The 26,467-nt window shown below is 43.9% G+C and overlaps 1 protein-coding gene across 1 annotated transcript in view; it reads right to left on the reverse strand.

Annotated features, from left to right (window-relative positions):
• Positions 1-26,467, reverse strand: part of COL24A1 (collagen type XXIV alpha 1 chain) — an 897,023-nt gene that overhangs the window by 73,350 nt on the left and 797,206 nt on the right. Inside the window, exons 48-50 of the mRNA XM_086954096.1 lie at positions 5,601-5,708; positions 2,230-2,337; positions 2,080-2,133 (exon numbers count right to left, since the gene is read on the reverse strand). Of these exons, the coding sequence (XP_086810222.1) occupies positions 2,080-2,133; positions 2,230-2,337; positions 5,601-5,708 (270 nt within the window). The remainder of the gene's footprint in view (positions 1-2,079; positions 2,134-2,229; positions 2,338-5,600; positions 5,709-26,467) is intronic.

A 26,467-nucleotide genomic window follows, 5' to 3' on the forward strand; every position in this document is an offset into this window, starting at 1 on the left:
GAAGTAAGGGGCTGAGGGATTGGACAGTCCGAGTTCTGTCAGAGCTCCGTAGACCTGGGAGGTGATGGGTGCGCAAGGACACCTGAAAGGTTTACAAAGCCAAGATAGCTCGGGCTGACGGACCCCAACCCAACAGACTCCAGCATCTGTCCTCGTTACATGCCAGGGCTCCGAGTTCCACAGCAGCCTCCTTACACACAGGTAAGAACACCAACACAGAAACCAACTCTCTGACAGGCACGGATGCACTAAATGTAAATGTAAATGTAAATGTAAAATGTAAACGCACAGGTACAACCACGCATACAAACATTCATAAAAACGCATCAAACACGTAAAGACACACACACAGTGACAGACATATGCGCCCACACAAAAATAAATACATAAAAGCACACACACCTAAGCACAAACACAAACACCCCGACCCACTACTTGTTCATTCGAAAAGGCAGCGTGACAACATTTGTCACCCCAAAACATTCAGCAAAGAGCTGCTGGAATGTGTGTGTGTGCAGTCTTTCCGCAGAACAAAGCTTTGAGATGCCTAGATATAGCCTCTCGCTATCTGCATTGCTCCACTGTATGATAGCGGTGCAGTGCAGGCCATCTGGCTGCCCTGCAACCTACGCACGGCTTGACTAACACAACATCATCCTGTGAAAGAAAGGGGTGTGCGGACAGTGGCACGAGGGTGGGGGCACTGGAGGGTAGGAGGGGGGTACATGCCACAAGCTACAAAGTCTTTCTAGTTGCAGTGTCCGTAACTAGTCGTTATTTCAAGTACTCTGCTACTAAGAAAAAGGCGCTAGAAATATAGTTTTCTCATCCCATGGTAGCGCCTTTGCGAATACCCTGGGGCGCTGATCTTCTTAAAGAGAGCCCACTGAATACCCTCCTGTGCTCTGGTCTGGATTCACCCAGTGCAATATAGAACAAGCACGCGCCCCTCGCTCTCAAAGTAAAAAAAAAAAAGTTTAAGGAGAGGCAGCAGGGGGAGGGGGGAGAGGAGGGGGCCTGCTCCTGTTTCCCTTGCGTTACCCTTGCGGGAACGAGCGGGGGCACCCTATGTTTGCAAGTTAATTACAAACATATGGTGTGAAAGCAAGGGAATCGGCAAACGTGCAAACGTGAAAGCAATGCAATGCGTGCACGTTTGTAGGGCAAAAACTGAATCGATTCCGAAAGGTATTTTTCCTATGCAGCGCATGCGCGACCTGAAAAGTACTCAGGGTGGCACGTGATCTACAACTAATAAAATAAATATTTAACCCCTTCGATGCTGATGACGAGCTCAGCTAGTCATGCTACTCGGGATTTTCGAAATCCCAGCACACAGCGGGAAAACCACTAGCAGTCAAGGTGTTAATAAAGGAAAAACAGGGCAACAATGAAGGATTGTAGGTATGGTAAGGTGAAGTACAGGAGCACAGCTAAATAAGGGTGATGGGAATTAAAAGGCAGGTATCATAAGTTATCTAAGTAAATTCATTGTCAGAAATGTTTGTGTACAGTGATAAAAAGGCTAAGAGAAGCAAAGGCAGAAACAAGAAAGAAGAAGTGGAGGCTGAATTGTGGAAAGTGTAAAAAGAAAAGGGCGGTCTCCTTAGTATTCCAATCAGGGACCAAGAGAAGGATATGGACAACAGAGCTAGTCCCTATACTTCCATGAAGGAAAAGACAGTATTATACTTCCACGATTTACTCAAGAACCAGCTGGTACCACGTTGACATATTCAGAAACAAATATAAATTAAAAAAAAAATTGTTCTTAAGAAAAAATGCACAGTTTATTCGATACATTACAACATTATGCACAAGAGTGCCATACAATCAAGTTAAAAAGTGTGAATACAGATAAAAACATTAAAAACAGAGATACAACCTGTATCTCTGTTACATGACAGTATATTGTTAGGTCCTTTGGAAATAGGCCTCGCATTTCACTGTTTACTCAAATGCCACACAGAAGGACGATTTACACTCTGCAAACTATATAAGGGAAACATTTCACATGTTCAATAAATGGAAATAAAAAACGTGTCATATTTGTAACCTACTTGTATGACAAGTACATACCTTTGGGCCTGGAAATCCTTGAAACCCCATCAAACCTTGATCTCCAGATTCTCCCTGCAACAGCAACAGGTTTGACAATCACTCACAGCACACTTGTAGAATGATGGTATTAACTCAGATGCCTTGTGAAAATTCCTCAAATATACTTACAGACAAACCTTTCACACCAGGCTCACCAGGTTTACCCTGATCACCCTGTGACCCTGGGTGACCTCTTTTGCCCGCCTTTCCTCGTTGGCCAGGAAGTCCAGGTTCACCCTGTTGGTACAAATACGTCCATCATGATCAATACTAAGAATAATAGACGCCGAAGACATGATTTCATAAGCAAGCTCCAAAAAACACTAAATAAGAAAACTTTATCCACCCTAGAACTCAACCAAAGTCAGTAAATATTTCCATAACAATTAAAATGACATATTTTGTTGCTTGAAGTACATAAACCAGAAAAGTACAAAACACAGAAACGTAATTTCCTGGGGCGAGTGGTCTTTATCAATTTTGCATTTACTGTATGGAATAGGTATGTATTTATTTATTTAAAACACGGCTTAGGGTAATAGTGTCAGTTTCAATGAAGGTGTTCGACCTATTTCAGGTTTATGTGGGAAAAATATCTACCTCGGGGAGATTGCTGGTGGGAGAGCTCTTGGGGTACAAGCAAAGGGGACCTATTTAACAAGATCTGGAGGGAACATTAAAACAAATGACAGAAAATCTAACCATCTGTGTGGATTTCTCAGCGGGCGAAGTGTGAAACTTTGGGTGTTTTAAATCAGCATTTCTCACCACCAAGTGGAAATATAGACGTAAACCTGTGTATTCCCACACTTTCTCCATAACATCTGAACTTTAAGACAATTTATTTACTGCTTGAGATGTTTTGAGGTATACAGTATTATATGTGTCTCACTTGGAAGTGTTACAAATGATTCTGCAGTAGGTACCTGGACTTTCGAAATTAATCATAAATTGGAGAAATCATTCAGAATGCACATTGTAACAAGGTGCCTATGTGCCAAGGGTCCTTGCCATTTGGGCTCTAAGGGGAAATTGGTTAAGAATATATTTCTTGTTACTACTATGGTCGCCTTACCAGTGGCCAGGATTTCTGTGCAATAAATATCACACATTATAAAATCCGACACCGAGGTGTTCCGACTTTATCATTTGTGATAAGTATCACCTATTACGAGTTGTGTCCTTACAATGAGGCATAATGTGAATTTTGATGCTTTTTCAGGCATTTTTTCTGCGATTAATATAGTCAGAATTGACGTGCTGAAATTTATTTGTGGAATGCATTTTATCACTCGATAACTACCAAGTGCGATAAAACCATCAAAACTCATAATTCCGAAATGCGCGGTCACTGGCGTGGCCGCATATATAACAGAATTTATTGGGGCACTCATAATGATGGTCTACAATATTTTTCCAGAAGCATTTTATGATACACGAGTTTTGGCTTCTATCAACAAAATTTCTTATTTAAATATTCATCTTACATTTTTTGTGATCTGAGAGAGCAAATACAGATGAAGAAGAGACCCTGAGGAAAAAAGAGTTCTCACACCGACCAAGCAAAGAACTCCACTACTGTGAAGAAGCAGAAGCAGTCAGTATTTGGCAGACAAGTGCAAAGAAAGGAGAACAGGCATATGCTGCTCTCACGAAAGATATAGAAGTTAATAAGAGAGGTATAATGGAGTAGGAAGAAAGGTTCTAGATGTTGGATGAAGGCAAGGATTCCTCTGCAGATCAAACATTGGAGGAGGAATGGTAACAGAAGATTCAACAAAGTGGGAGAAAGAGGCTCAGAGTTATTTCCTGGCCTCAACAAGGAGTACAGAACAGTCACTATATGTCCAAAATGACAAAGGTGCACAGCGGACACTCACAGAGTTATAGCACACTGAGGTTCTCTCGCCAGCCAGGGGCTACTGTACAGGATGGATGAACCTTGTAGGACGGTCTAGAAAAAACGTTTATTGACGGCAGAAGAAGGTAGTGGTTCAGGTTCTAAAAGTGCGATAGTGAATGTACGGCTGGTGTGCACTGGAAGAGCTAGAGCGAAGGAATAACTTATAATGTGGAGGTGGCAAACTGGGTGCAATGACACGGAGCGGGAGCAACCACTATAGGATCAGTGAGTGACTTGAGAGTGGACTAAATTGAGGAGAATAAAGAATGCCATTTCCTGGTGTGACCTGCAAGAAAACTACAATGTGGTCTGGAGAAAACTGTGTGGGCTGTGGTGATCACCTCTTAGATAAAAACTTGGAAGAAGAAGGTGGGGAGTGACCCACATGATAGGGAGGTTATGATGTGATGTAAGAGAGTGGGCTATTGGGTATGATATATTATGTAAGAGATATTAAAAGACTTGATGATGGACATAGCTGGACTATGGAAGAGGAAGTTGTGTTTTGAAGCATAAGGGCAAACTTTTTGGGGTGGGTGAAGCAGGTATAAACACTGAACACTGATATATATATTCAGCTCAGGACCAGAATATGTGTGAAGAGTCAGCTTTCCTGGTTAACAATATATGGAAAAAAACAATACACAAATCAACTTAGGTAAAGTGCGGGTCTTTGCCAACAATACGAAAGTATAAACAAAATAATTTTTCAGAAATGAATTTCAATCAGTTTAAGTACTTTCTAAATGAAAGTTAGTCATTATATGAACTCCTTGTGTTAGCATTCAACCAAACCTTTAGGATATCAAAGTGGACCGAAACGAAAACTACTCAACTTTTATATAAGGATGTTAGCTCGTTTGGACTTATAATTAGAAAAATATATACATTGTCTGAATCTGTAACTGGATCTTGCACATTTAGTTTATTCGTTTCTGGAAAAAACAATTCTTCCATAAATTCTATACTTTTATTTCAATTTAAATCCATTCAGGTTGTTAAGACTTTATCCACTCCAGGCAACTTTTCTGTGACGCTCAATATATGCTGTTTAAGAAAGTACATTTAGCTTTTTAAACAAAAGGTTAATTTCATTTTCATTTATTAAGTTATAAATACGAAAAAAGTTTATTTTCAAATTTACATCGCATTTTCTTTTTTTACTAAAGGTATAACAAATATCCAATGAATGTGCTTGCATACTGTAGGAGTTCTATACATCACAATAACCATGAGGTGAGGGGACAAGGCATGGAAGAGCAATGTCAGAAGTTCAAAAGTCATATGAAGGCACATTAGGCCCAGTCATATATTCCTCAGCTTGTTGCACAGCTTAGAACATTTTGATATTGGCTCCCGGCTCTACCAATTTTCTACACTTTGTACATTTTCCAATCTAACTGAAGAAATATACATGAACAGACATGAAATGACAATTGCATGTGTATAGACTAAACTGTATAATATAAGCCATAGGAGACAGTTCTAGTCAATAGATACAATAATTACTTTAATGGCACAATGATCCCAGCATGGGAGTTTAATTAGTATGAACTGGTTATATTTTACAAGTCAATGCCACCAATCTTTGAGATACCTTTGTTCCTGGTGCCCCCGGGCTTCCTCGCATGCCTGGCAATCCTTTCTCTCCAATCGAGCCTGGGTATCCTGCCAACCCTAATAAACCGGGACCGCCCTTTTCACCCTAAACAGAAGAGAGCAAATCAGTAAGTAATTATCATACCAGGGCAGGATATGAAAATGGCGGACACAAATACAAGCTGTCCTCAAACCTAGGCTGATTTAGAGGGGATTGTTAACCGGTGATACATGATGCAGGTGATACGTCTGCTTTTGGCGGATTCTCAAACAGCAGAGAATTTGCCAACATCTGATTTACCACCTTGGCTCCATATCCAAATTACAGATACCACCCATTGCTATTCAACCATGAAAACAGTGTAGAATTTGAGTTGTATACATCAATGTACATTGCCACGTAACACATAAGAATCACTGGTGCTGGTCACTAGGTATGGGTAGTTTCAGGACTATTTCTGAACACTGAAATATATTCAGCTCAAGACCAAATGCTGTGGCGAAGGAACTGTAGACACATATGATTCAGACTTTTCTCCCAAGAAAATTGTCCCCATCCAGCGTATCTCATTGGGTTGGCAGTGGAGATTGTAACTGGATTTACCTCTTAGAAGAGACCTGCACAATAGCAATATTGCACGCAACTACGCTGGTGACAGCGGCTTTGCGATACCCTTGAGTCCTCCATTTGCATGTCTCAACGTGCTCACCAATGCAAAAACAGAGCTGAGGCACAGAGTTATAGATGTTTCTTCACTACGCAGGTTAATTAATGCATATCATGCTTTTCTGTCTTGTCTGTCATGCAAAGCTGCCTCTTAGTTTAAATGAGTGATGTTTACCTTTGTTTCTTAATCCTATAAAACATCTTTATCTGCAAAGCTCCACAGGTTATTCCTACAGTACACTTTCAAGAGTACCTAGCCGGTGCACTGAACACCATTCAGATATGCCTTAAATGGCTAAAATGTACCACAATGGCGTTCGATACTAACAAAGCCTCCTACGGAATACATTTAACAGAACACAGTAAAAACATTGCAGCAAAGACATGCCATATGGTTGAATGTCAACAGGTTTACAACAGCACTTACCACTAAATAAGAACACCCAAAAACGTCCAAAATAACATCTTAGAAAGAACATCCCACACACATCATGGACTCCCCAGAAAGTACTTCTTAGCTGGAGACCAGCATGTACACAAAAGCATTCACGCATTATCTCCACACACCATCAGATAACAGTGCAATCTAAATAGAACTCTAACTGCCAACCCAACACTGTTTAGATAAACCAGCTGATGGATATCAGGGTTACTCATCACCACCCATCACTCAGATGGTTATATTTTTTAGACATCTTCCTGGGACTCTGCAAGCCCATAACCCTATTAGAATGAAGGCTTTACCTCTGGCTTTACCTCTGGCTACAGTGAACATATTTATAACACATCTAAATATCAATAGAAAAGTACAATATTGTCAAACTTCCTACAGCTCTAAACTTAGGTCTGTCATGGAGTTGGTGAAGAATGGGCAAGAAAATACCAAACCTGATTGGCGCTGCATGGCCATATCACTGGCAGAGTGGGCCTTGTACAACACAACATATTTATAGTGGGCCCATTTAAACTTATTGCAATAGTTAACATTGTTATTTAAGTATATATACTCTCTCTCTTACTTTCTCTCTCCGCATAAGAGATGTTTTCAGAATTCAATGATAATCAGGTCTAGGCTTGGTCCTCATCTACCGCTAAATCCAAGATTACCTGGGGCTCCAGGAAGGGGATGGTGTGAATCTGCAGCCGGGATTGGCAGAACATAATGAGGAACCAACTAGAGCACAGTGCAGAGAAAACAGTGGAAATCTCGGTGTAGGGATGAAAGATCTGCTGACTCATAGGACACAGGGACTGCAGATTTAGCACTGGGGGAATTCTAAAAGCGGGGGGCACCTACCTGGCTAACATGTGATCCCATTCCAGAAATCGGAAAAAATAACAGAGATGCTTACCGATGATCTGGAATATCAACACACAAGGCCAGTGGTTATGTAAACAGTATGATAGGAGAAGGAATGCCTTATGACCTTTTCCAAGCCAAAGAGACGTCAACCACTGTGAACATCTTCCTTTGCTACGTTATATTAAAATTGCACTTACTCGAACATCCAATACCCCTGCTTTCTCTTTTGCAGAAATCTTGGTATATTTCAAGTCATGATAGTGTTGCTTTGTCTCCCTCACTGAAGAGGGTTTCCTTTCATGGATTGGTTCATCAGTACATGACACAGTTCCAAGGTTGCAGTTCATTGAGGTTAGTGGATTGTAAGTGCCATGTTTCAGTGGAGGGCAGATGCAAAGAAACCAGTTTTGGACAGAGAGTAAAGGTATGTTTCAGTGGATGGTAGAAGCAAAGAAACCCGTTTTGGAGAGACAGTAAATGTATGTTTCAGTGGATGGTAGAAGCAAAGAAAACCGTTTTGGAGCGAGTCTAAAGGAATGTTTCAGTGGATGGTAGAAGCAAAGAAACCAGTTTTGGAGCGAGACTAAAGGTATGTTTCAGTCGATGGTAGAAGCAAAGAAACCAGTTTTGGAGCGAGACTAAAGGTATGTTTCAGTCGATGGTAGAAACAAAGAAACCAGTTATGGAGCGAGACTAAAGGTATGTTTCAGTGGATGGTAGAAGCAAAGAAACCTGTTTTGGAACAAGAGTAAAGGTATGTTTCAGTGGATGGTAGAAGCAAAGAAACCAGTTTTGGAGCGAGAGTAAAGGTATGTTTCAGTGGATGGTAGAGGCAAATAAGGCAGTTTTGGAACGAGAGACAAGGTATGTTTCAGTGGATGGTAGAAGCAAAGAAACCAGTTTTGGTGCGAGACTAAAGGTAAGTTTCAGTGGATGGTAGAAGCAAATAAACCCGTTTTGGAGCGAGAGTAAAGGTATGTTTCAGTGGATGGTAGAGGCAAATAAGCCAGTTTTGGAACGAGAGACAAGGTATGTTTCAGTGGATGGTAGAAGCAAAGAAACCAGTTTTGGTGCGAGACTAAAGGTAAGTTTCAGTGGATGGTAGAAGCAAATAAACCCGTTTTGGAACGAGAGTAAAGGTATGTTTCAGTGGATGGTAGAAGCAAAGAAACCAGTTTTGGAGAGAGAGTAAAGGTATGTTTCAGTGGATATTAGAAGCAAAGAAACCAGTTTTGAAGCGAGACTAAAGGAATGTTTCAGTGGATGGTAGAAGCAAAGAAGCCAGTTTTGGAGCGAGAGTAAAGGTATGTTTCAGTGGATGGTAGTAGCAAAGAAACCAGTTTTGGAGCAAGACTAAAGGTTTGTTTCAGTGGATGGTAGAAGCAAATAAACCAGTTTTGGAGCGAGACTAAAGGTATGTTTCAGTGGATATTAGAAGCAAAGAAACCAGTTTTGAAGCGAGACTAAAGGAATTTTTCAGTGGATGGTAGAAGCAAAGAAGCCAGTTTTGGAGCGAGAGTAAAGGTATGTTTCAGTGGATGGTAGTAGCAAAGAAACCAGTTTTGGAGCAAGACTAAAGGTTTGTTTCAGTGGATGGTAGACGCAAATAAACCAGTTTTGGAGCGAGACTAAAGGAATGTTTCAGTGGATATTAGAAGCAAAGAAACCAGTTTTGGAGCGAGACTAACGTAAAGTTTCAGTGGATGGTAGAAGCAAAGAAGCCTGTTTTGGAGCGAGAGTAATGGTATGTTTCAGTGGATGGTAGAAGCAAAGAAACCAGTTTTGGAGCAAGACTAAAGGTTTGTTTCAGTGGATGGTAGAAGCAAATAAACCAGTTTTGGAGCGAGGAGACTAAAGGTATGTTTCAGTGGATATTAGAAGCAAAGAAACCAGTTTTGGAGCGAGACTAAAGGTGTGTTTCAGTGGATATTAGAAGCAAAGAAACCAGTTTTGGAGCGAGACTAAAGGAATGTTTCAGTGGATGGTAGAAGCAAAGAAACCAGTTTTGGAGCGAGAGTAAAGGAATGTTTCAGTGGATGGTAGAAGCAAATAAACCAGTTTTGGAGCGAGACTAAAGGTATGTTTTAGTGGATGGTAGAAGCAAAGAAACCAGTTTTGGAGCAAGACTAAAGGAATGTTTCAGTGGATGGTAGAAGCAAATAAACCAGTTTTGGAGCGAGACTAAAGGATAGTTTCAGTGGATGGTAGAAGCAAATAAACCTGTTTTGGAACGAGAGTAAAGGTATGTTTCAGTGGATGGTAGAAGCAAAGAAACCAGTTTTGGAGAGAGAGTAAAGGTATGTTTCAGTGGATGGTAGAGGCAAATAAACCTGTTTTGGTGCGAGAGTAAAGGTATGTTTCAGTGGATGGTAGAAGCAAAGAAACTGGTTTTGGAGCGAGACTAAAGGTATGTTTCAGTGGATGGTAGAAGCAAATAAACCAGTTTTGGAGCGAGACTAAAGGTATGTTTCAGTGGATGGTAGAAACAAAGAAACCCATTTTGGAGAGACAGTAAAGGTATGTTTCAGTGGATGGTAGAAGCAAATAAACCCGTTTTGGAACGAGAGTAAAGGTATGTTTCAGTGGATGGTAGAAGCAAAGAAACCAGTTTTGGCGCAAGACTAAAGGTATGTTTCAGTGGATGGTAGAAGCAAAGAAACCCGTTTTGGAGAGAGACTAAAGCTACTTCCCCATTTTCAGGTTCTCTAGTACTGTGTTCATCCCCAGGAACTAAAACTGCAGGTACTCGTTTCTGTGAGGTGGATGGACAAGTCGCAAGAGGGCCTTAAGTTTGCTATGTGTTAATCATAGTGCTGTGACACAGAGAAGTTAAGGAATCATGATTGGGCAAGCATGTTCATCAATATCGCCTAATGATGATGATGACAATAATCTGAATAGCGCATATGGGATTGCCAAAAAGGCAGGATCTCGTTTTTAAATGTAGCCAGAAAATTAGAATCGAAATGGGGATTTTGCAGAGTTCATATGGACAATGCAAGAGGAAGTTCTCTATAAACGGCACTTGCAAGTCTCACATATACTTAAACAGAATTAACCAAAATATTGACAGGAACAGATACATGTAAACAAACGACTTTTAACAGACTGTCAAGCTTCTCTTATAGTTTCAGTTTTCAGATCTTCATACCGCAGCATTTAAAGGGCCTTGAAAATAACAAAGGTAGCAAAAGTATCCGCTATTTTAAATACAGGTCTAACATCACCATGCATGGTCTTTTCCATCCTTGCTTTCTCCCTTTGTCTATTTTCATGTCTTTCTCTTCCTCCCTTTTTCTGCTTCTCGTTTTTGACCTGAGTCCCAATCTGATGATGAAAAATAAGTCCCTGTACCCAAAAGTGATTGATCGTGCCAACCAATTTGAACTATATCACACACATAAAACATCAGGTAGATGGAGGGCTGACACTAATATTGAAGATCAGTCTAAGAGCAACATCCCCATTGTGAAGAAGGGCTGATGTTGTGTAACTAAAATTCAAAATTGAATAAAGGTGGTCTGAAAGCTTATGCCATTCACAGGCCCGGACTGGCGCTTCCGGGCACCGGGCAATCCCCCGGTCGGCTGGAGGGTTTTGGGGGCCGGTTTTTCCGAAAAGGGGGCCGGTTTTGTGTCTGGGGGCCGGTTTTGCCCCCGCGGCGGCACAGCGTGTGGTCACTCAGTCTCAAACAGGCTTTGTTGAAATCGGCAGGGCACGCACTCACGTATAATTTGCATTGCAGGCAGCAGGCCTGCACGAACGGCCCCAACACCCCCCCCCCCGTGCACTCACTAACTAGGACGGGTCCGTTAGCCGCCTAGTAACATAAACAAAACAAATACAGAATAGAGGAGGAGGGGAGGAGGGGGGAGGTGCCTGTGCGCAGCGCGCAGAATTATGCCTGCCCCCTCCCTCCTCTGCCACGTCTGCGCGCCTCACTAGGGTGCGGCTGGTGTAATTTCTCCTCCTCCCGCATGCGCATTGGCAATTTAGTGCGCGTGACTGACGAGAGGAGCGAGCAGCCTGCAGCCAGTCGGTGGGCATGCATCCCGCCAGGGCAGCCCATAAATTAATTTTATTCTAGTGGACTGCCTGGCTACTTGCCCGGCGCCGCCGAGGCCTAGCCCGACCCCCCTGTGTCGCCCACCGTCCGACCGTGACCTCACTGACCGTCCACTCCGACCCCAGCAGCAGTGGCACAGCAGACACTGGACAGCAGGGCCGCCGGCGCCGCCTGAGTGAGGTGAGTGACGACGATAATCATGACGCTTTGACGCAGTTTTAATTTATTTTCGGCCCGCCCAGCGCAGCCCCCCGAGAAAGTAAAGAAGCAAGCAGCTTGCTTCTCCAGCGCTAACTTGACCAGGCAGGCCCTGGTGGCAGTGGACGACGGAGGCGGACAGGACAGAGTCACAGGACTTGTTTGTTGCATGCAGGCAGGCCTGGTTGCATGGTATGTCGGCCCCCTCAATTATGCACTTACCATTTCAGGTCTGTTGGGAGCGAGTTCCAGAGGGGACAGTGGTTGCTTTAGAAAATGACTGAGTCACCCTATTGGGCTCTGAATATATTGATTTGTAGTCTTAAGTTTTCAGGACTTCTTATCAGTTTGCTCCCTTGAGGTGTCGCATGGCCAAATTGGCTCTTTCAATCAAGCCAACTTACCATAAGGGCCCAAAAATATTTATTTACCTATACACTAAACATCACCTAATGAGACCACTTAAGAACACCGAATCTGAAAGAGAAAAAACATGACAATTAGTTTGGAGTAAATGAGAGTTGTGGTCCAAACAAATTTTGTCATCCCGAAAAAAGCACTGATTCAGTTCTAAATAAGACAATTAAATGCACAGATGCTGACGATTTTATGATGCCAGTAGATAAACACTGGCCATCTCTCCAGGATGGTGCGTGTGACGCCAACAACTAGTCGTCCGGGGTCGGGTCGTCTCTTCCGACAGTGCACCCAGGGGGAGAGGCGGAGACGGGGGGTGGTGGGAGGGGGTGCGGAGATCAGGGGCGAGGCGAGTCCAGCTTTAAATGCTTGTTTGTAGCGAAAGCCCTGGTCGGAGTCTACACGGTTCCCTTTTTGTGGAATAATGGTGGTCGTCCATATGTCAGGATGTGGCGTAATGGCTAGAGACGCCGACATTTGAGTTGGGGAACCAGGTTCGAGTCTCAGTGTCGGCTGGACATTCTAGGCAAATCATTTAACCCGGCCTACCAAAAATGAACGTGTCTTGGTGTAATGTAACAAGTGCGCATGTAAAGCGCTCCCACACCTTCGGGTCGAGTTGGTGCCAGATACAACTGCAGAAACAGCACAACTGTACCTAAAGTTTCCCGTGAGCACAGACAGGATTACTCTTCAAGCGACCGCAGACTCGCAGTACCTTTTGATTTGTTATTTGACTTGGCTGTCAGAAAATTAATTTGCCTCGGTGCATTATCTTATTTTGACCAATCATAACTTTTTACACAAATCCTTTAATACCGATTCTAAACACTGTAAATTACCTGTGTTATTGTTACCCAGTCGGCCTCGATGGAATTCGAGCTCGTGACCTGCAGCTCACTGGGTACATCAGCAGCGAAATGCCATGTTGCTATAAAACCAAACAGGTCATGCCCTCTGAGGGTGGTATTGTTTCCCCTCTTCTAATGCTGACAGGTGCTGTCCCTTTCCTCGTGCTACTTTAATGGCTTCTGCTGTGGATGACCCCTCAGTTGATTTACTTTTACAAATTCCAGAGTTAAGAGTAAAACTGCTTTTTCAGTCGAAAATAAGGGAGGGGAACGGATTCATATGGCAAATAATGAAAGTGTTCATTTAAATATAAAAGTTGTAACAAAAAGAATGGAAAATGTCAACTGAAAGTAATCCAGTAAAGCAAACTATTTGACTGAAGCGTTGGTACGTACTTTATCTAGAGAGGTCGTCATCATTACTGGAACCTAGAACCACAGTAGCTTCCCCTTAATGGAACTCCGGGAACTATTTTGTACTAGTTAATAAATAAAGCCCAGGCCAGGAAGGTGTCCTGACTGAACAAGGCCCACTTATAGTTCAACGAAAAACACACCTTTGTTTCAGGTCCGTTAGAGGGCACTTATTCAATTGAGAGGGTAGAAGAAACAAGGAAGAGTGGGGATACGTTTAAAAAAGCTTTGATGCGACCAGTGTTGACAACATCATATGACAGAAATAGTACCTCAATCACGGTATGAGCAAGGGATGGCCACCGTAGGGACACTAATCAAACCTAAATAATCTCTACTTGGTCCGTGTGCCACAGAAAGAAGAGGAAGGGACGAGTTAGCAAAGAAGGACAATGATACCAACCAATGGTTCCAAGCCCATTATTGAACACAAGAGCCTAACAAGGGAGAGGGCATTCACTGACACATGCTATCACATGTTCAAGCCGGCAAGACCTAAACAAGCATTTACAATGCAATGGTCTCGTCCTTGTTAAAGTTAGAGCTATTGGCATTGCTCATGACATTATTTTTGTTTTTAAAACATAGAAATAAATGGCATTGTCATTTCCAATGCCAATAGCTTAATCTCTCGCAAATGCGAGACCTATTGCATTTGCACTCACACACACACACAGAGCCACATGCACTCACACACAGAGCCACACACACCCACACACAGAGCCACACGCACCCACACACACAGAGACAGAGCCAGAGCCACACACACACACAGAGCCCCCTCCCTCTCTCTATCTCTTTCCATCCCTCTCTATCTCTTTCCATCCCTCTCCCCATCTTTCTCTCATTCCACTCCTTCCGCTCTCTCATTCTCTTCCTCTGTTTCCCCTCTACTTCTCTCTCTCCATTGCTCTTTCTTTCTCGCACCTCCTCTTTCGCCCTCCTTCTCCCTCCCTCCCACTCTTTCTTTCTCTTGCCCTCTCTCTCTCGCTGCGCTCGCTCGCTACGCGCCGGACGGGGGCTGGCTCGCTACGCGCCAGACGGGGGCTGGTCTGGCAAAATTTGCCAGGGCTGCTTTCAGTTCCCAGTCCGGCCCTGGCCATTCATCTGTACATGTGAGGGAACCTTGCGCTGCTGCATATGCTGTAGGTGTGGTTGTACAGAACCTTTCACTGCTGCATATGCTTTTGTTGTGCGTGTACAGAATCTTGCACTACTGCAAATGCTGTAGGTGTGCGTGTACAGAATCATGCATTACTGTATATGCTGTTGGTTGTACAGAACCTTTCACTGTTGCATATGCTGTAGTTGTTCGTGTACAGAACCTTGCATTGCTGCATAAGCTGTAGGTGTGTGTGTGCTGAACATTGCACGGGTGCATATGTTGTAGGTATGGTTGTTCAGAACCTTTCACTGCTGCTTATACTGTAGGTATGGTTGTACAGAACCATGCACTACTATTTATATGCTGTAGGTGTGCGTGTACAAAACCTTGCAATGCTGCATATGGTATAGGTATGGTTGTACAGAACCAAGCACTACTACATATGCAGTAGGTGTGCATGTCTGGAACCTTGCACTATTGCTTAGGCTCTAGGTGTGTGAGTACAGAAACTTGCACTGCTGCATAGGCTATAGGTGTGCGTGTATAGAACCTTGCACTGCTGCATATGCTGTAGATGTGCGTGTACAGAACATTACACTACTGCATATGCTGTAGGCGTGCGTGTTCATAACCTTGCACTGCTGCTATCTCTTGCACTGCTGCATATGCTGTAGGTGTGCATGTATGGAACCTTGCACTGCAGCATATGCTGTAGGTGTGCGTATACAGAACCGTGCACTGCTGCATAAACTGTAGGTGTTCGTGTATGGAACCTTGCACTGTAACATATGTTGTAGGTGTGCGTGTTCAGAATCTTTCACTGCTGCATATGCTGTAGGTATGGTTGTACGAACCTTGCACTGCTGCTTATACTGTAGATATGGTTGTACAGAACCTTGGACTGCTGCATATGCTGTAGGTGTGCGTGTATGGAACCTTGCACTGCTGCTTATACTCTAGGTGTGCGAGTACGGAACCTTGCACTGCTGCATATGCTGTAGGTGTGCGTGTATAGAACATTGCTCTGCTGCAGATGCTGTAGGTGTGCGCGTTCAGAACCTTGCACTGCTGCATATGCTGTAGGTGTGCATGTATTGAACCTTGCACTGCAGCATATGCTGTAGGTGTGCGTGTTCAGAACCTTGCACTGTTGCATATGCTGTAGGTGTGTGTGTACCAAACCTTTTACTGCTGCATATGCTGTAGGTGTGCATGTTCTGAACCTTGCACTGCTGCTGTCTCCTGCAGTACTGCATATACTGTAGGTGTGCGTGTACAGAACGTTGCACTGCTTCATATTCTGTAAGTGTGCATGTAAGGAAACTTGCAATGCTGCTGTCTCTTGTACTGCTGCATATGCTGTAGGTGTGCGTGTTCAGAACCTTGCACTGCTGCATATGCTGTATGTTCCGTGTATGGAACCTTGCACTGCTGCATATGCTGTAGGTGTGCTTGTACAGAACATTACACTGCTGCATATGCTGTAGGTGTGTGTATTCAGAACCTTGCACTGCCGCTATCTCTTGCACTGCTGCATATGCTGTAGGTGTGCATGTATGAAACCTTGCACTGCTGCATATGCTGTAAGTGTGCGTGTACGGAACCTTGCACTGCTGCATATGCTGTAGGTGTACGTTTAAAGAAACTTGCACTATTGCATAAGCTGTATGTTTGCGTGTATGGAACCTTGCACTGCAGTATATGTTGTAGGTGTGTGTGTACAGAACCTTGCACTGCTCCATATGCTGTAAGTGTGCATGTACAGAAACTTTCACTGCTGCATATGCTGTGGGTGTGTGTGTATGGAAACTTGCACTGCTGCATATGCCGTAGGTGTGCATGTACAGAACATTGCACTGCTGCATATGCTGTAGGTGTGCGTGTACAGAACTGTGCACTGATGCATATGCTATAGGTTTGCAAGTACAGAACCTTGCACTGCTGCATATGCTGTGTGTGTGCGTGTACAGAAATGTGCACTGATAAATATGCTATAGGTTTGCGAGTACCGAACCTTGCACCGCTGCATATGCTGTATGTGTGCATGTACAGAACTGCACTGATGCATATGCTATAGGTGTGCGAGTACATAACTGCACTGATGCATATGCTGTAGGTGTGCATGTACAGAACTGCACTGATGCATATGCTATAGGTTTGCGAGTACAGAACCTTGCACTGCTGCATATTCTGTAGGTGTGTGTTGGACTTGGCCCTTTTTACAGGGTCATCCCTGAGCTTTTTTCCATCCTCCTATATTTTTTTCTGACCTGTTGGCTATTTTATGACTCTGGGCACTTTACCACTTCTGATCAGTTCTAAAGTGCATATGCTCTCCCTATTCTAAAATGAATGTATTAATTGGTGATTCCATGATTGACTATTTGGTTTACTTGTCAGACCCTAGTACAGTGCACTGAGTGTGCCCAGGGCGTGTAAATCCAAATGCTGCTAGTGGGCTTGCAGCACTGGTTGTGCCACCCACAGAAGCGGCCTTGTAAAATGTGTCTACGGTCTGCCATTGCAGAGCCTGTGTGTAGTCTGGTACTGTCATACTGACTGGGCAAGTGCACCCACTTGCCAGTCCCTGAACCTTCCCTTTTCTTCATATCAGACACCCCTATGGTAGGCCCAAGGACAGGGCTGCATTGTAAGTATAAGGTAGGACAGGCCCTGTTGTGTGTCGCATGTCCTAATAGTGAATTACAGCCATTTTCGTTTTTCACTATTGCAAGGCTACTTGTTCTCCATAGGCCAGAATGGGCTGTTAGAATTATTACATTTTATAATCCTAACCGACTCAGAGAACATGGTAGAAATTCGAGTTTAGTATGCCTGGACTCAGAATAAAATACATCTTTTAGTAAAGTGGGTTTTAACATTCTGTGTTTGCAAATACCACTTTTTGAAAGTAGGTATTTGCTTGTCTAACTTTTCAAGCCTGCCTCTGCGAGGTTGTGTATTCCTTTGTCTGGAGTTTGAGTGACAGGGCTGGTGAATAGAGAGATCTCCATCTAGATGAGAGGGAGGAGTTGCACCTGGGACCTGAATAGGACTGTGCCCGCCCCCCACAGGGCTGGCTCCACCCCCTGTGGCAAGTCTGATGTCTCTGCCCTGCACACTGAAAGAAGAAAAGGAAGACTGTCAACAAAGTGCTCCAGGGCTGTACTTGCCTTCCACAGTGCTGGCTTCACCTCCTGTGGGGCGTTTGATGTTCCTGCCCTGCACTGTGAAATGAAAGGAGAAGTCTTGTAAACAGAGTGCTTTAGAACTGGTTTGGACTGGGTACATGCCCTTCTCCCCTCAGAGAACAAAGGATTTTGGGGTATAAATATTGGGACCCTGAACCCAAGAAATTAGATCACTTCTGGACTTACAAGACGAAACCTGAAGATTCTGAGTAGCGACTATTCCCAAGCTGAAGTGGTGCTTGGGGGATTGGCCTGCAGTGGTTGCCTGACTGCCAAAGAGAGGAGAAAGAACTGTGTGTACTTTACTTTCAACTTGTGCAAAGATCTCCAAGGGCTTGGAAGAGAGCTTGCCCCCTGACCAAAGTCCCAGGACCAGTGGACTTCACCAGCCTTTGTGAATTGCTGCTGGAAACGCTGTTTCAGTGGCTACAGAGGCAGGGAGCTGTGACCGTCTCTCACGACCAGCCCGGTGTCCTGTAGGCACCGCATCAAGCAATGTCCGCCTTGAACAACGCAAGCTCTGAGCTCACCAACTCCGTCCTGATGCCATCACCGAGCTGTTGCCTGCACCGCGACCAGTGGACACCGCGATTTTCAAAGCCTCGCTACACCGACTTTTACTGGTCTGACCAACGTGGGCACTGCTGCCGACTTCGAGTCCTGTGAACGCACTGGAGTTGGGCACCGCCTCGCACGCTTTGCGAAGCACCGCTGTCCGGACTGATCTATGCCAGCTCCCAAACTCCAGCTTTGTCGCTGCACCACAAGCTGCAAGCACTGCATCGAAGCACTGTCTCGCCCTGCAACGCACGCCTTGGATCCACCGACTGTGTCAACAGGCCGCTGCCTGCACCGCATCGAGTTAAAACACGTCCTGCAACGCTTCCTTTCTGCACCGCGACGAACACCGGAACCGGCTCATACATCCGTGCCGTCCGCCTCAAGTAAAAGGTACTGTGACTGTCGACATTTGAGTGGGCCCGTACTGACGCGGTCCTCTGGATTTGCTAGACTCTGTGTTATTTCAACAGCGCTGTAGCCAGACAAGGCTACCGACTCGCACAGAACCTTGACTTAAGCTTTTTAATCAGAACTCTTGAAATCTAATAGTACTGTGGATTCTTTTTGTTGTTTATTGGTCTTGTGGTAACTCTATATAAAATATTCTTATTTTTGATATAAAACCTTGTGTGTTGTCCATTTGTAGTGTTGTCACTGAGTTAGTGTATGTGTTCACAAATGCTTAACTTACAACGCCTCTGAGATAAAGCTGTGCTGCTTGTGCCAAGCTACCAAGGGGGGTGAGCAGGGGTTATTTTAGGAGTGTAATCCCCTTATCCGGACTAGAGGAGAGGGTCCCTATTTGTCACAAGTTCCTACCTGTGCCAACTAGAGACCCCCTAACAGTGTGCATGTACAGAACTGTACACTTATGCATATGCTATAGGTTTACGAGCACAGAACCTTGCACTGCTGCATATGTTGTAGGTGTGAGTGCACAGCACCTTGCACTGCTGCATGCTTTAGGTGTGAGTGCACAGAACCTTGCACTGCTGCATATGCTGTATGTGTGAGTGCACAGAACTGCACTGATACATATGTTGTAGGTGTGCGTGTACAGAAATGTGCACTGATGCATATGCTGTTGGTGTGAGTGCACAGAAACTTGCACTGCTGCATATGTTGTAGGTGTGAGTGCACAGAACTGCACTGATACATATGTTGTAGGTGTGCGTGTACAGAAATGTGCACTGATGCATATGCTATAGGTTTGGGAGTACAGAACCTTGCACTGCTGCATATGCTGTAGGTGTGAGTGCACAGACCCTTGCACTGATGCATATGCTGTTGGTGTGAGTGCACAGAAACTTGCACTGCTGCATATGTTGTAGGTGTGAGTGCACAGAACTGCACTGATACATATGTTGTAGGTGTGCGTGTACAGAAATGTGCACTGATGCATATGCTATAGGTTTGGGAGTACAGAACCTTGCACTGCTGCATATGCTGTAGGTGTGAGTGCACAGAACCTTGCACTGATGCATATGCTGTTGGTGTGAGTGCACAGAAACTTGCACTGCTGCATATGTTGTAGGTGTGAGTGCACAGAACTGCACTGATACATATGTTGTAGGTGTGCGTGTACAGAAATGTGCACTGATGCATATGCTATAGGTTTGGGAGTACAGAACCTTGCACTGCTGCATATGCTGTAGGTGTGAGTGCACAGAACCTTGCACTGCTGCATATGCTGTAGGTGTGAGTGCACAGAACCTTGCCTCTTCTTCCTATGTGAGGTATACTCGCACTGCAACCACGTTTTTTGTACTTGTGGCGTGTGGTTGTGGGTCTGTGTGGGACGGTGCAAAGCTGCTGTCTGTGCTCTTCGTCCTCTCTGTATCTGGAGGCCCTTGGTTTATAGTTGCACATGCATTGCGTGTGTGCGAGTGCATTCGCATGCGTGCCTCTGCAACAAAGAACATGTGGATTAAGCACAGAGAAGCCTCATGTTCTGTAGTGTCATTCATGGCGATGCTTTATTTGACAAAAACAGTGGCGAAGAGAATATTTACTTTTCCAACAGCAAGAGCAGTGATCTGATAAATCCATGCACTGAGCACAGTCTCTGCTGAGCCAGGCCTGGAAACAGTAGAGGTTTTAAGAGCACATTTAGGAAGCTTCCCTCCGCGGAGCTGCGGATGTCTGTACTCGGCAAACTGCGAGTGGCCGTACTGGGACCAATCATGTGTGGGAAATGGTATCACTTACCCTATTTAACCGTTTCCTCAAGTAAAGTCAAATGGCAGTGTAGGTTTACTTCAAGAAAGCATTCTTGAAACCGCAGGATGTTAGGAACGCATCAGATCTTTCTTTTTTTGTAAAATAAAGAACTTGAATCAGGACAAATGTATGTCTTGTTTAAAAACCACAGACGTCTGCACCAGTAACTCTGCACAACAGGGTCTGTTTTCTTTCCGTGTTTGTTAGCAGAAATACATTATGTATTATGCATAGGTTTCTGGTGCTCTGTTTTATTTGCATTACTGTACTTCACGACAGTTTTGAAATGAATCCTCTTCTGAATAGAATTATTTCACATTTCTGTTTCCTTCTTACACGCAACCACAAATGTTTGGTTTGTTACAAGAACCCCATAAAGATTAAATAATCTCCTGAATAGCCAGCAACATCTGAGGAGAATTTGGAATATCCTTGCAAATAGTATACTGAACCACCAGGTGGCAGCAGTTAGGCTTTCATCCATATTTTCCAGCTGACATGTCTTTCCTCGGCCTGATTTATCAAAGGTTTTTGCCCTCGCAAAGCTCACAGTCTGCGACATTGGATGTTTTACTGGTGTAAAATCCCCATTTATAATGTGCTAAAGGAAAGAGTCAAGTCACAAATTAATCAACAATGCGACTCTTAAAGGGGATGGAAGAGCCAACCTCCTTCCTTGTGACTCAAAGAAATGTATCAGTGGATTGTGATGGTTACTGCGCTTGCTATCTAGGGTCTGTTGTCCGCGGACTGCGACAATCCCTTTTACGGACGCCTTTTGTCCGTCATTTTGGAGTTTGAAGGGAGCAGAGCTGTTCCCTGCAAGAAGCCTCAACTCCCGGATGGGGCCGCCTCGCATTCATCCTCGGAGCACAAGAGCAGCCCCACCCTGCCCATTGTCATTCTGTCTGCGGCTGATTGTTACGTACACAGGGCCGGACTGGAAACCACAACCTGCCCTGGCAAAGTGCTCGGCCGCCCCCCCTTCCTCCCCACTCGGGGGGTTGGAGGAGCAGCCAAGCTCTTTGCCGGGGCCGGTTTGCAAAAACGGCCCTGTAACAAAAACGTCCCACAGGGGCCCAAAACCGGCCTCCATCCGTGCGGCGCACCGGGGGATTGCCCGTTGCCTGCTATGGCCAGTCCGGCCCTGTACGTACAGAATGACAATGGGCCAGTCTGGGCTGTTACAGCATATGGTGGACCTCCTCCAGCTTTGCTCTAGGGCAGGGCATTCTGGCAGATGGAAGAAATGTACAAAAATGCCCATGCTGCTATCTGAGAATCCAGTTCATGAAAAGAAGGCGGTGAAACAAGTTAAAAAGAAGGGGTTATTGTTCTTCAGTCTCAGGCATAGTGAACCCTTCCCCACCCCACCCCTTGCTTTAGGAACTTCAGCTAGGGTGGAGTTCTTGATGGGCCTCTTCTGTCTGCAACTCTGCAGACAAAGGCTCAGCTCATAATAAATATGAAAAGGTGGGTGAGTGAGTAAGTGAAGGGATGGGTGAATGGCTGGATGGATTAGTGAAAAGGTGAATGGATCATTGACAGGATGAACGGATGGATAATGAGAGACAGGATGGATGAGTGAGTAGAAGGATGGATGAGAAAAAAGGTAAATATATGGATGTATGGGTAGACGTATGGGTGAAAGGATGAACGCATGAGTAAAAGGATGGATGGATTAATGAAAGGGTGAATGATGGGTGAGTGAATGTGCGGATGGATGAGTGAAATGATGGATGTGTGGATGAATTGATAAATGAAAGGGTGAATGGATGGATGAGTGAAAGGGTGGATGTAAGGATGGATGAGTGAGTGAAAGGGAGGGTAGATGGACAATAGGATGGATAAATGAATGGATGAATGAGAGAAAGGATGGATGGATGAGTGGAAGAATGGATGAGTGAAAGGATGGATGAGTGAAATGATGGTAGAGTAATAGGGTCAATGGGTGGATTCATGAGTGGATGGATGGAAGGATGGATGGGTAAGTGAAAGGGGGATGGAGAGAGAAAGGGGGGATGGATGAATGATGACTGAAAAGGTACTGGGGGAAGGATGAATGACTGGGTGGGTAGATGAGTAAGTGAAAGGATAGGTGGATGGGTGAAAGGGTAAATGGCTGGATGGATGGGTGGATAGATGTGTGTACGGATGGATAGGCTGAAAGGGTGGATGGATGGATAATGGATGGATGAGTGAAAGGGTGGATGGAGTGATGGATGAGTGAAATGATGGATGGAAGGAAACATGATGGATAGGTTTGCAAATGGTTGAATATGTTTGGCTATGGATGGGCACACAAATGGAAGGACAAAATGAATGGTGAAAGGCTGAATGAAGGATGAAAGAATGATTACACCTTATAGCCTGCATTATTTTAAGTGACATTTCCTATACATTGACTTTCACATTTATAAGTGTCATTGCCTCTATATCATATGTGTGTGATGTAACACACTTTGACACCCTGCCCTACATACTTGGGATGAGTAGCACTATAAAAGAAATTAAATACACACAAGAGAGGGTCTATGTGAAGATGAGGGGCACCATTGGAGGGTGGTAGCAAGGCTGGACTGGCCCGACCAGGCATCAGGCGTTTACCTGGGAGGCTGGAAAGGTGGGGTAGTTTTGTTACTGGGGTCTGGCACTGCAAAGTACCGTTTATATCCAGAATTTTTTAGGCAACAATAAAAGCGGCCTCACTTATATTCAGGTGTGGTTCACCAGTGTCTGGTGACTAATGTACCTGTTGGAGCGAGATGGGAGTATTGAATCGTCTAAGGTAGCACAGAGGGTTAATATGCCTGTTGCAAAGAATGTGTACCATGCATATCAAAGAATAGTATTTTATGTGCAGATCCCAGTGGGTTACTAATTTTGTCACTGGGATTCTTTTGTTACTCGGCAGTTAATAAATTACATACGTAATCTAGCACAGTGAGCTATAAACTGCCATCAAAGAGCTGCCTGCAAGCTGCATGGTACATGTTACAAAGTTATGTTTTCTTGGCACTCTTTCAATATCCTGATGTTGCTAAAAAAGGTTTCTTAGAGTAGGAATACATTCTTATAATTAATGTTAACCCTAACCATGGTGTTATGTAATGAATCCTGAGTTTGTGCTTCTTCAGGCCAAGCACTCTTAAAAAATGTCTACCAGTATGGATGACGTGCATCCTACACCTCGTAGTGCCCTTTGCCTTATGTAGTATGTTCTATACACTGATTTACACATGTATGATTCATTAACTCTGTATTTGTGTGTGATGTAGAGTGCTTCGACATCTTATACTGCTATGAGAAGGGCTATAAAACAAATGAAATACATGTGAGAGAGGGGCTCTGGAGAGATGAGAGGCACAGTTGGGGATAGTGAAGGAATCATTGAAGAGCCCCATCAAAGATTGTCGTATTCTGGTGCACAGTAAAGTAATTATTAACTATGCTTTAGAAGCTAATACAATTGAAATATAATGGCAAATGTGTTGTAGAATGCACTGTGTTTTTCCAAATTTTCTTGGGGGTGCGAAAACAAAGACTGTGAGCTGTCAGTTTGGTTGTAACACACAACAACTTTTAAATACCTGTAAATAAACTGTGCAAATGTTTCAAAACATATCAGCAGTTAGGAAACCACAAATGGACCACTTGTTTGTAATTCAGAAGTGTGATGGAAACAGAGTTTTAATAGAATCAAAACAATGAAGACACTTTACTTGGTGATGTTTAAATGATACATATTTGTTGAAACCCCCTTTCCGCACATTAGTATTTGTGTGCTACATAGATTTATCAGTAATACTGCATGATGACATTTTGCTTCCATTTTTATAGAAAATGTTCTGTATGTAAAAGACAGTGCCTACTTCTGCCCTACAATAATGCCTCAACAACATATACCATTTCTACTCTGTAACACACTTCTGTGCATCAATGAGAATCTCCAGTTTAACCACATGGCTGCTGCCATGATTTTTCCCGTATGCTGGAAATTGCTCTTTTGCTGCAGATATGACGAGCTCAGCTCGTCATCAGCACACGACACCCGTGGGTGATAACGACCTGAGCTCGTCATCAGCAGCGAAAGGGTTAAAGCTCATAGAAATGAAACAGCCCAATCAGGATACTATTTCAAATATACAGTTCAAATAAAGAGGGCTTTTATATGGCTAGCCAGGGCATGATATAGAAATGTCAACTCCTATCTAACTTCTCTGACCCACAATAATACCATTACACTCAGCAGTGTGCAGCCAATTCTAGCTCATGCAGTCTGGTTAATAACTCCATAGTCCTGCTTAATGCTCTTACCCTCATACAAGACCTCTCCGTTTGGGTCTTATCCATCACTCAGTACCATACCAGCCCCTATACCAGTCAACACCAGCTGAACAGAAATGGAATGCTTGAAGTGATCTGACACAGAAAGCTGTTCACTCGGAGGACTGCACTCTAGTCCAGCACTGCAGGTCCCAATTAGCTGCATCCTATGTTTGCCGCTTTACATTTCACAATGTCTATCCGAGCAGATCTTCCCGACCATTTCTATCACCAAACATGCCTGCTCAGGACCATGAATTATAAACAAAATATCAAACTGGACAACAAAGTGCAGTAACCACATAGATACATTTTTATCATATGAAATACCACAAAAAGACCTGAACAGTTGCTCAAAGCTGCACGCATACTGAAAAACAGTGAAGTGCACGATTGTCTCAACCTAATATAAACGTATTTTTACTTGTACTTATCGTTTGTCTATTTACTTACTTATATTCTATTGCACGACCTCCTCTCATGTCTCTGTAAAACTCACCTTTTGTCCTGAATTTTGACCTCCTGTCCCACGTTTTTGTCCTGAATTGTGACCCTTTGTCTTGAATTTTTACACACACCGTCCTGAATTTGCACCCATACCAGTTCATCACCCTATCGCTAACCACTGATGTGAAACCTCTGAAATAGAGCGGTATATTTTCGCACAGTAGGAGCTGTCCATATAGGGTAGTGTCCTCTATTTAATTGTGGGCTGCGAACATTGGAGTGGCTGCTGCTTGCTCAATAGGTCCCCTCCCATCATTCAATGTTTATTATTGCAGTCCCCAAGGATAAAATGTACTTTTGCAAATACACTTTGTAATTCTGCTGACCTCTGTTTACTGTATTTGCAACCCACTGCAAGGAATCACACAGGGAACCCTGCATCATTCATGAAACAGGTTTCCTGTAGATCCTTTATAAAGGCCATTTTGTGCTGTCAGGGACTGATAAACCATGCAAAACAGTGACTGCTTTGCGACTTGTTCCTTAGTACAATCGGCCGTTAGTGATCTTTCACTTCACAATGAATCATAAAAGTGCAGAGCTAATTCTTGAACCCCATCTATCCCAATACAGAATACAGTTAGTCCTCTATGCACTCTAGGACTGCGTGACATCAGCTTTTACCATGTCTCGCTTGCAAGCGCCTGATGAAGTCAGGCTACTTCTCACATGGAAATGGTGGGAGCAGAAACATGTCTGTGGTCTTGAGGTTAAGATGTGGGTATCTGAAGTTTCGCTGAGACACAAAGCCTGCCTTTAATGGACCACACAGACAACGAGAAGGAAAATATAGGCATACATACTGATGCAAAGTAACATATGTACGTATCTATTCCCTTTACTACCATCCATGTATTGACTTTGGCCATTCAATGACTTACCTCTGGACTATGCAGCTGACAAAGGAATGAATACCTACGTACATTCTGAAAAGCCTTGAAAAAGTCACACAGTGATGAAACACGTGTTGGCTGTTCATGTTTGAAGAACATTAATTTGTGTATGATCTGTATCAGAAGATGATATGCGATAACTGAAA

This window comes from Lissotriton vulgaris, chromosome 1_1, assembly GCF_964263255.1.
Source record: "Lissotriton vulgaris chromosome 1_1, aLisVul1.2, whole genome shotgun sequence".
NCBI lineage: Eukaryota > Metazoa > Chordata > Amphibia > Caudata > Salamandridae > Lissotriton > Lissotriton vulgaris.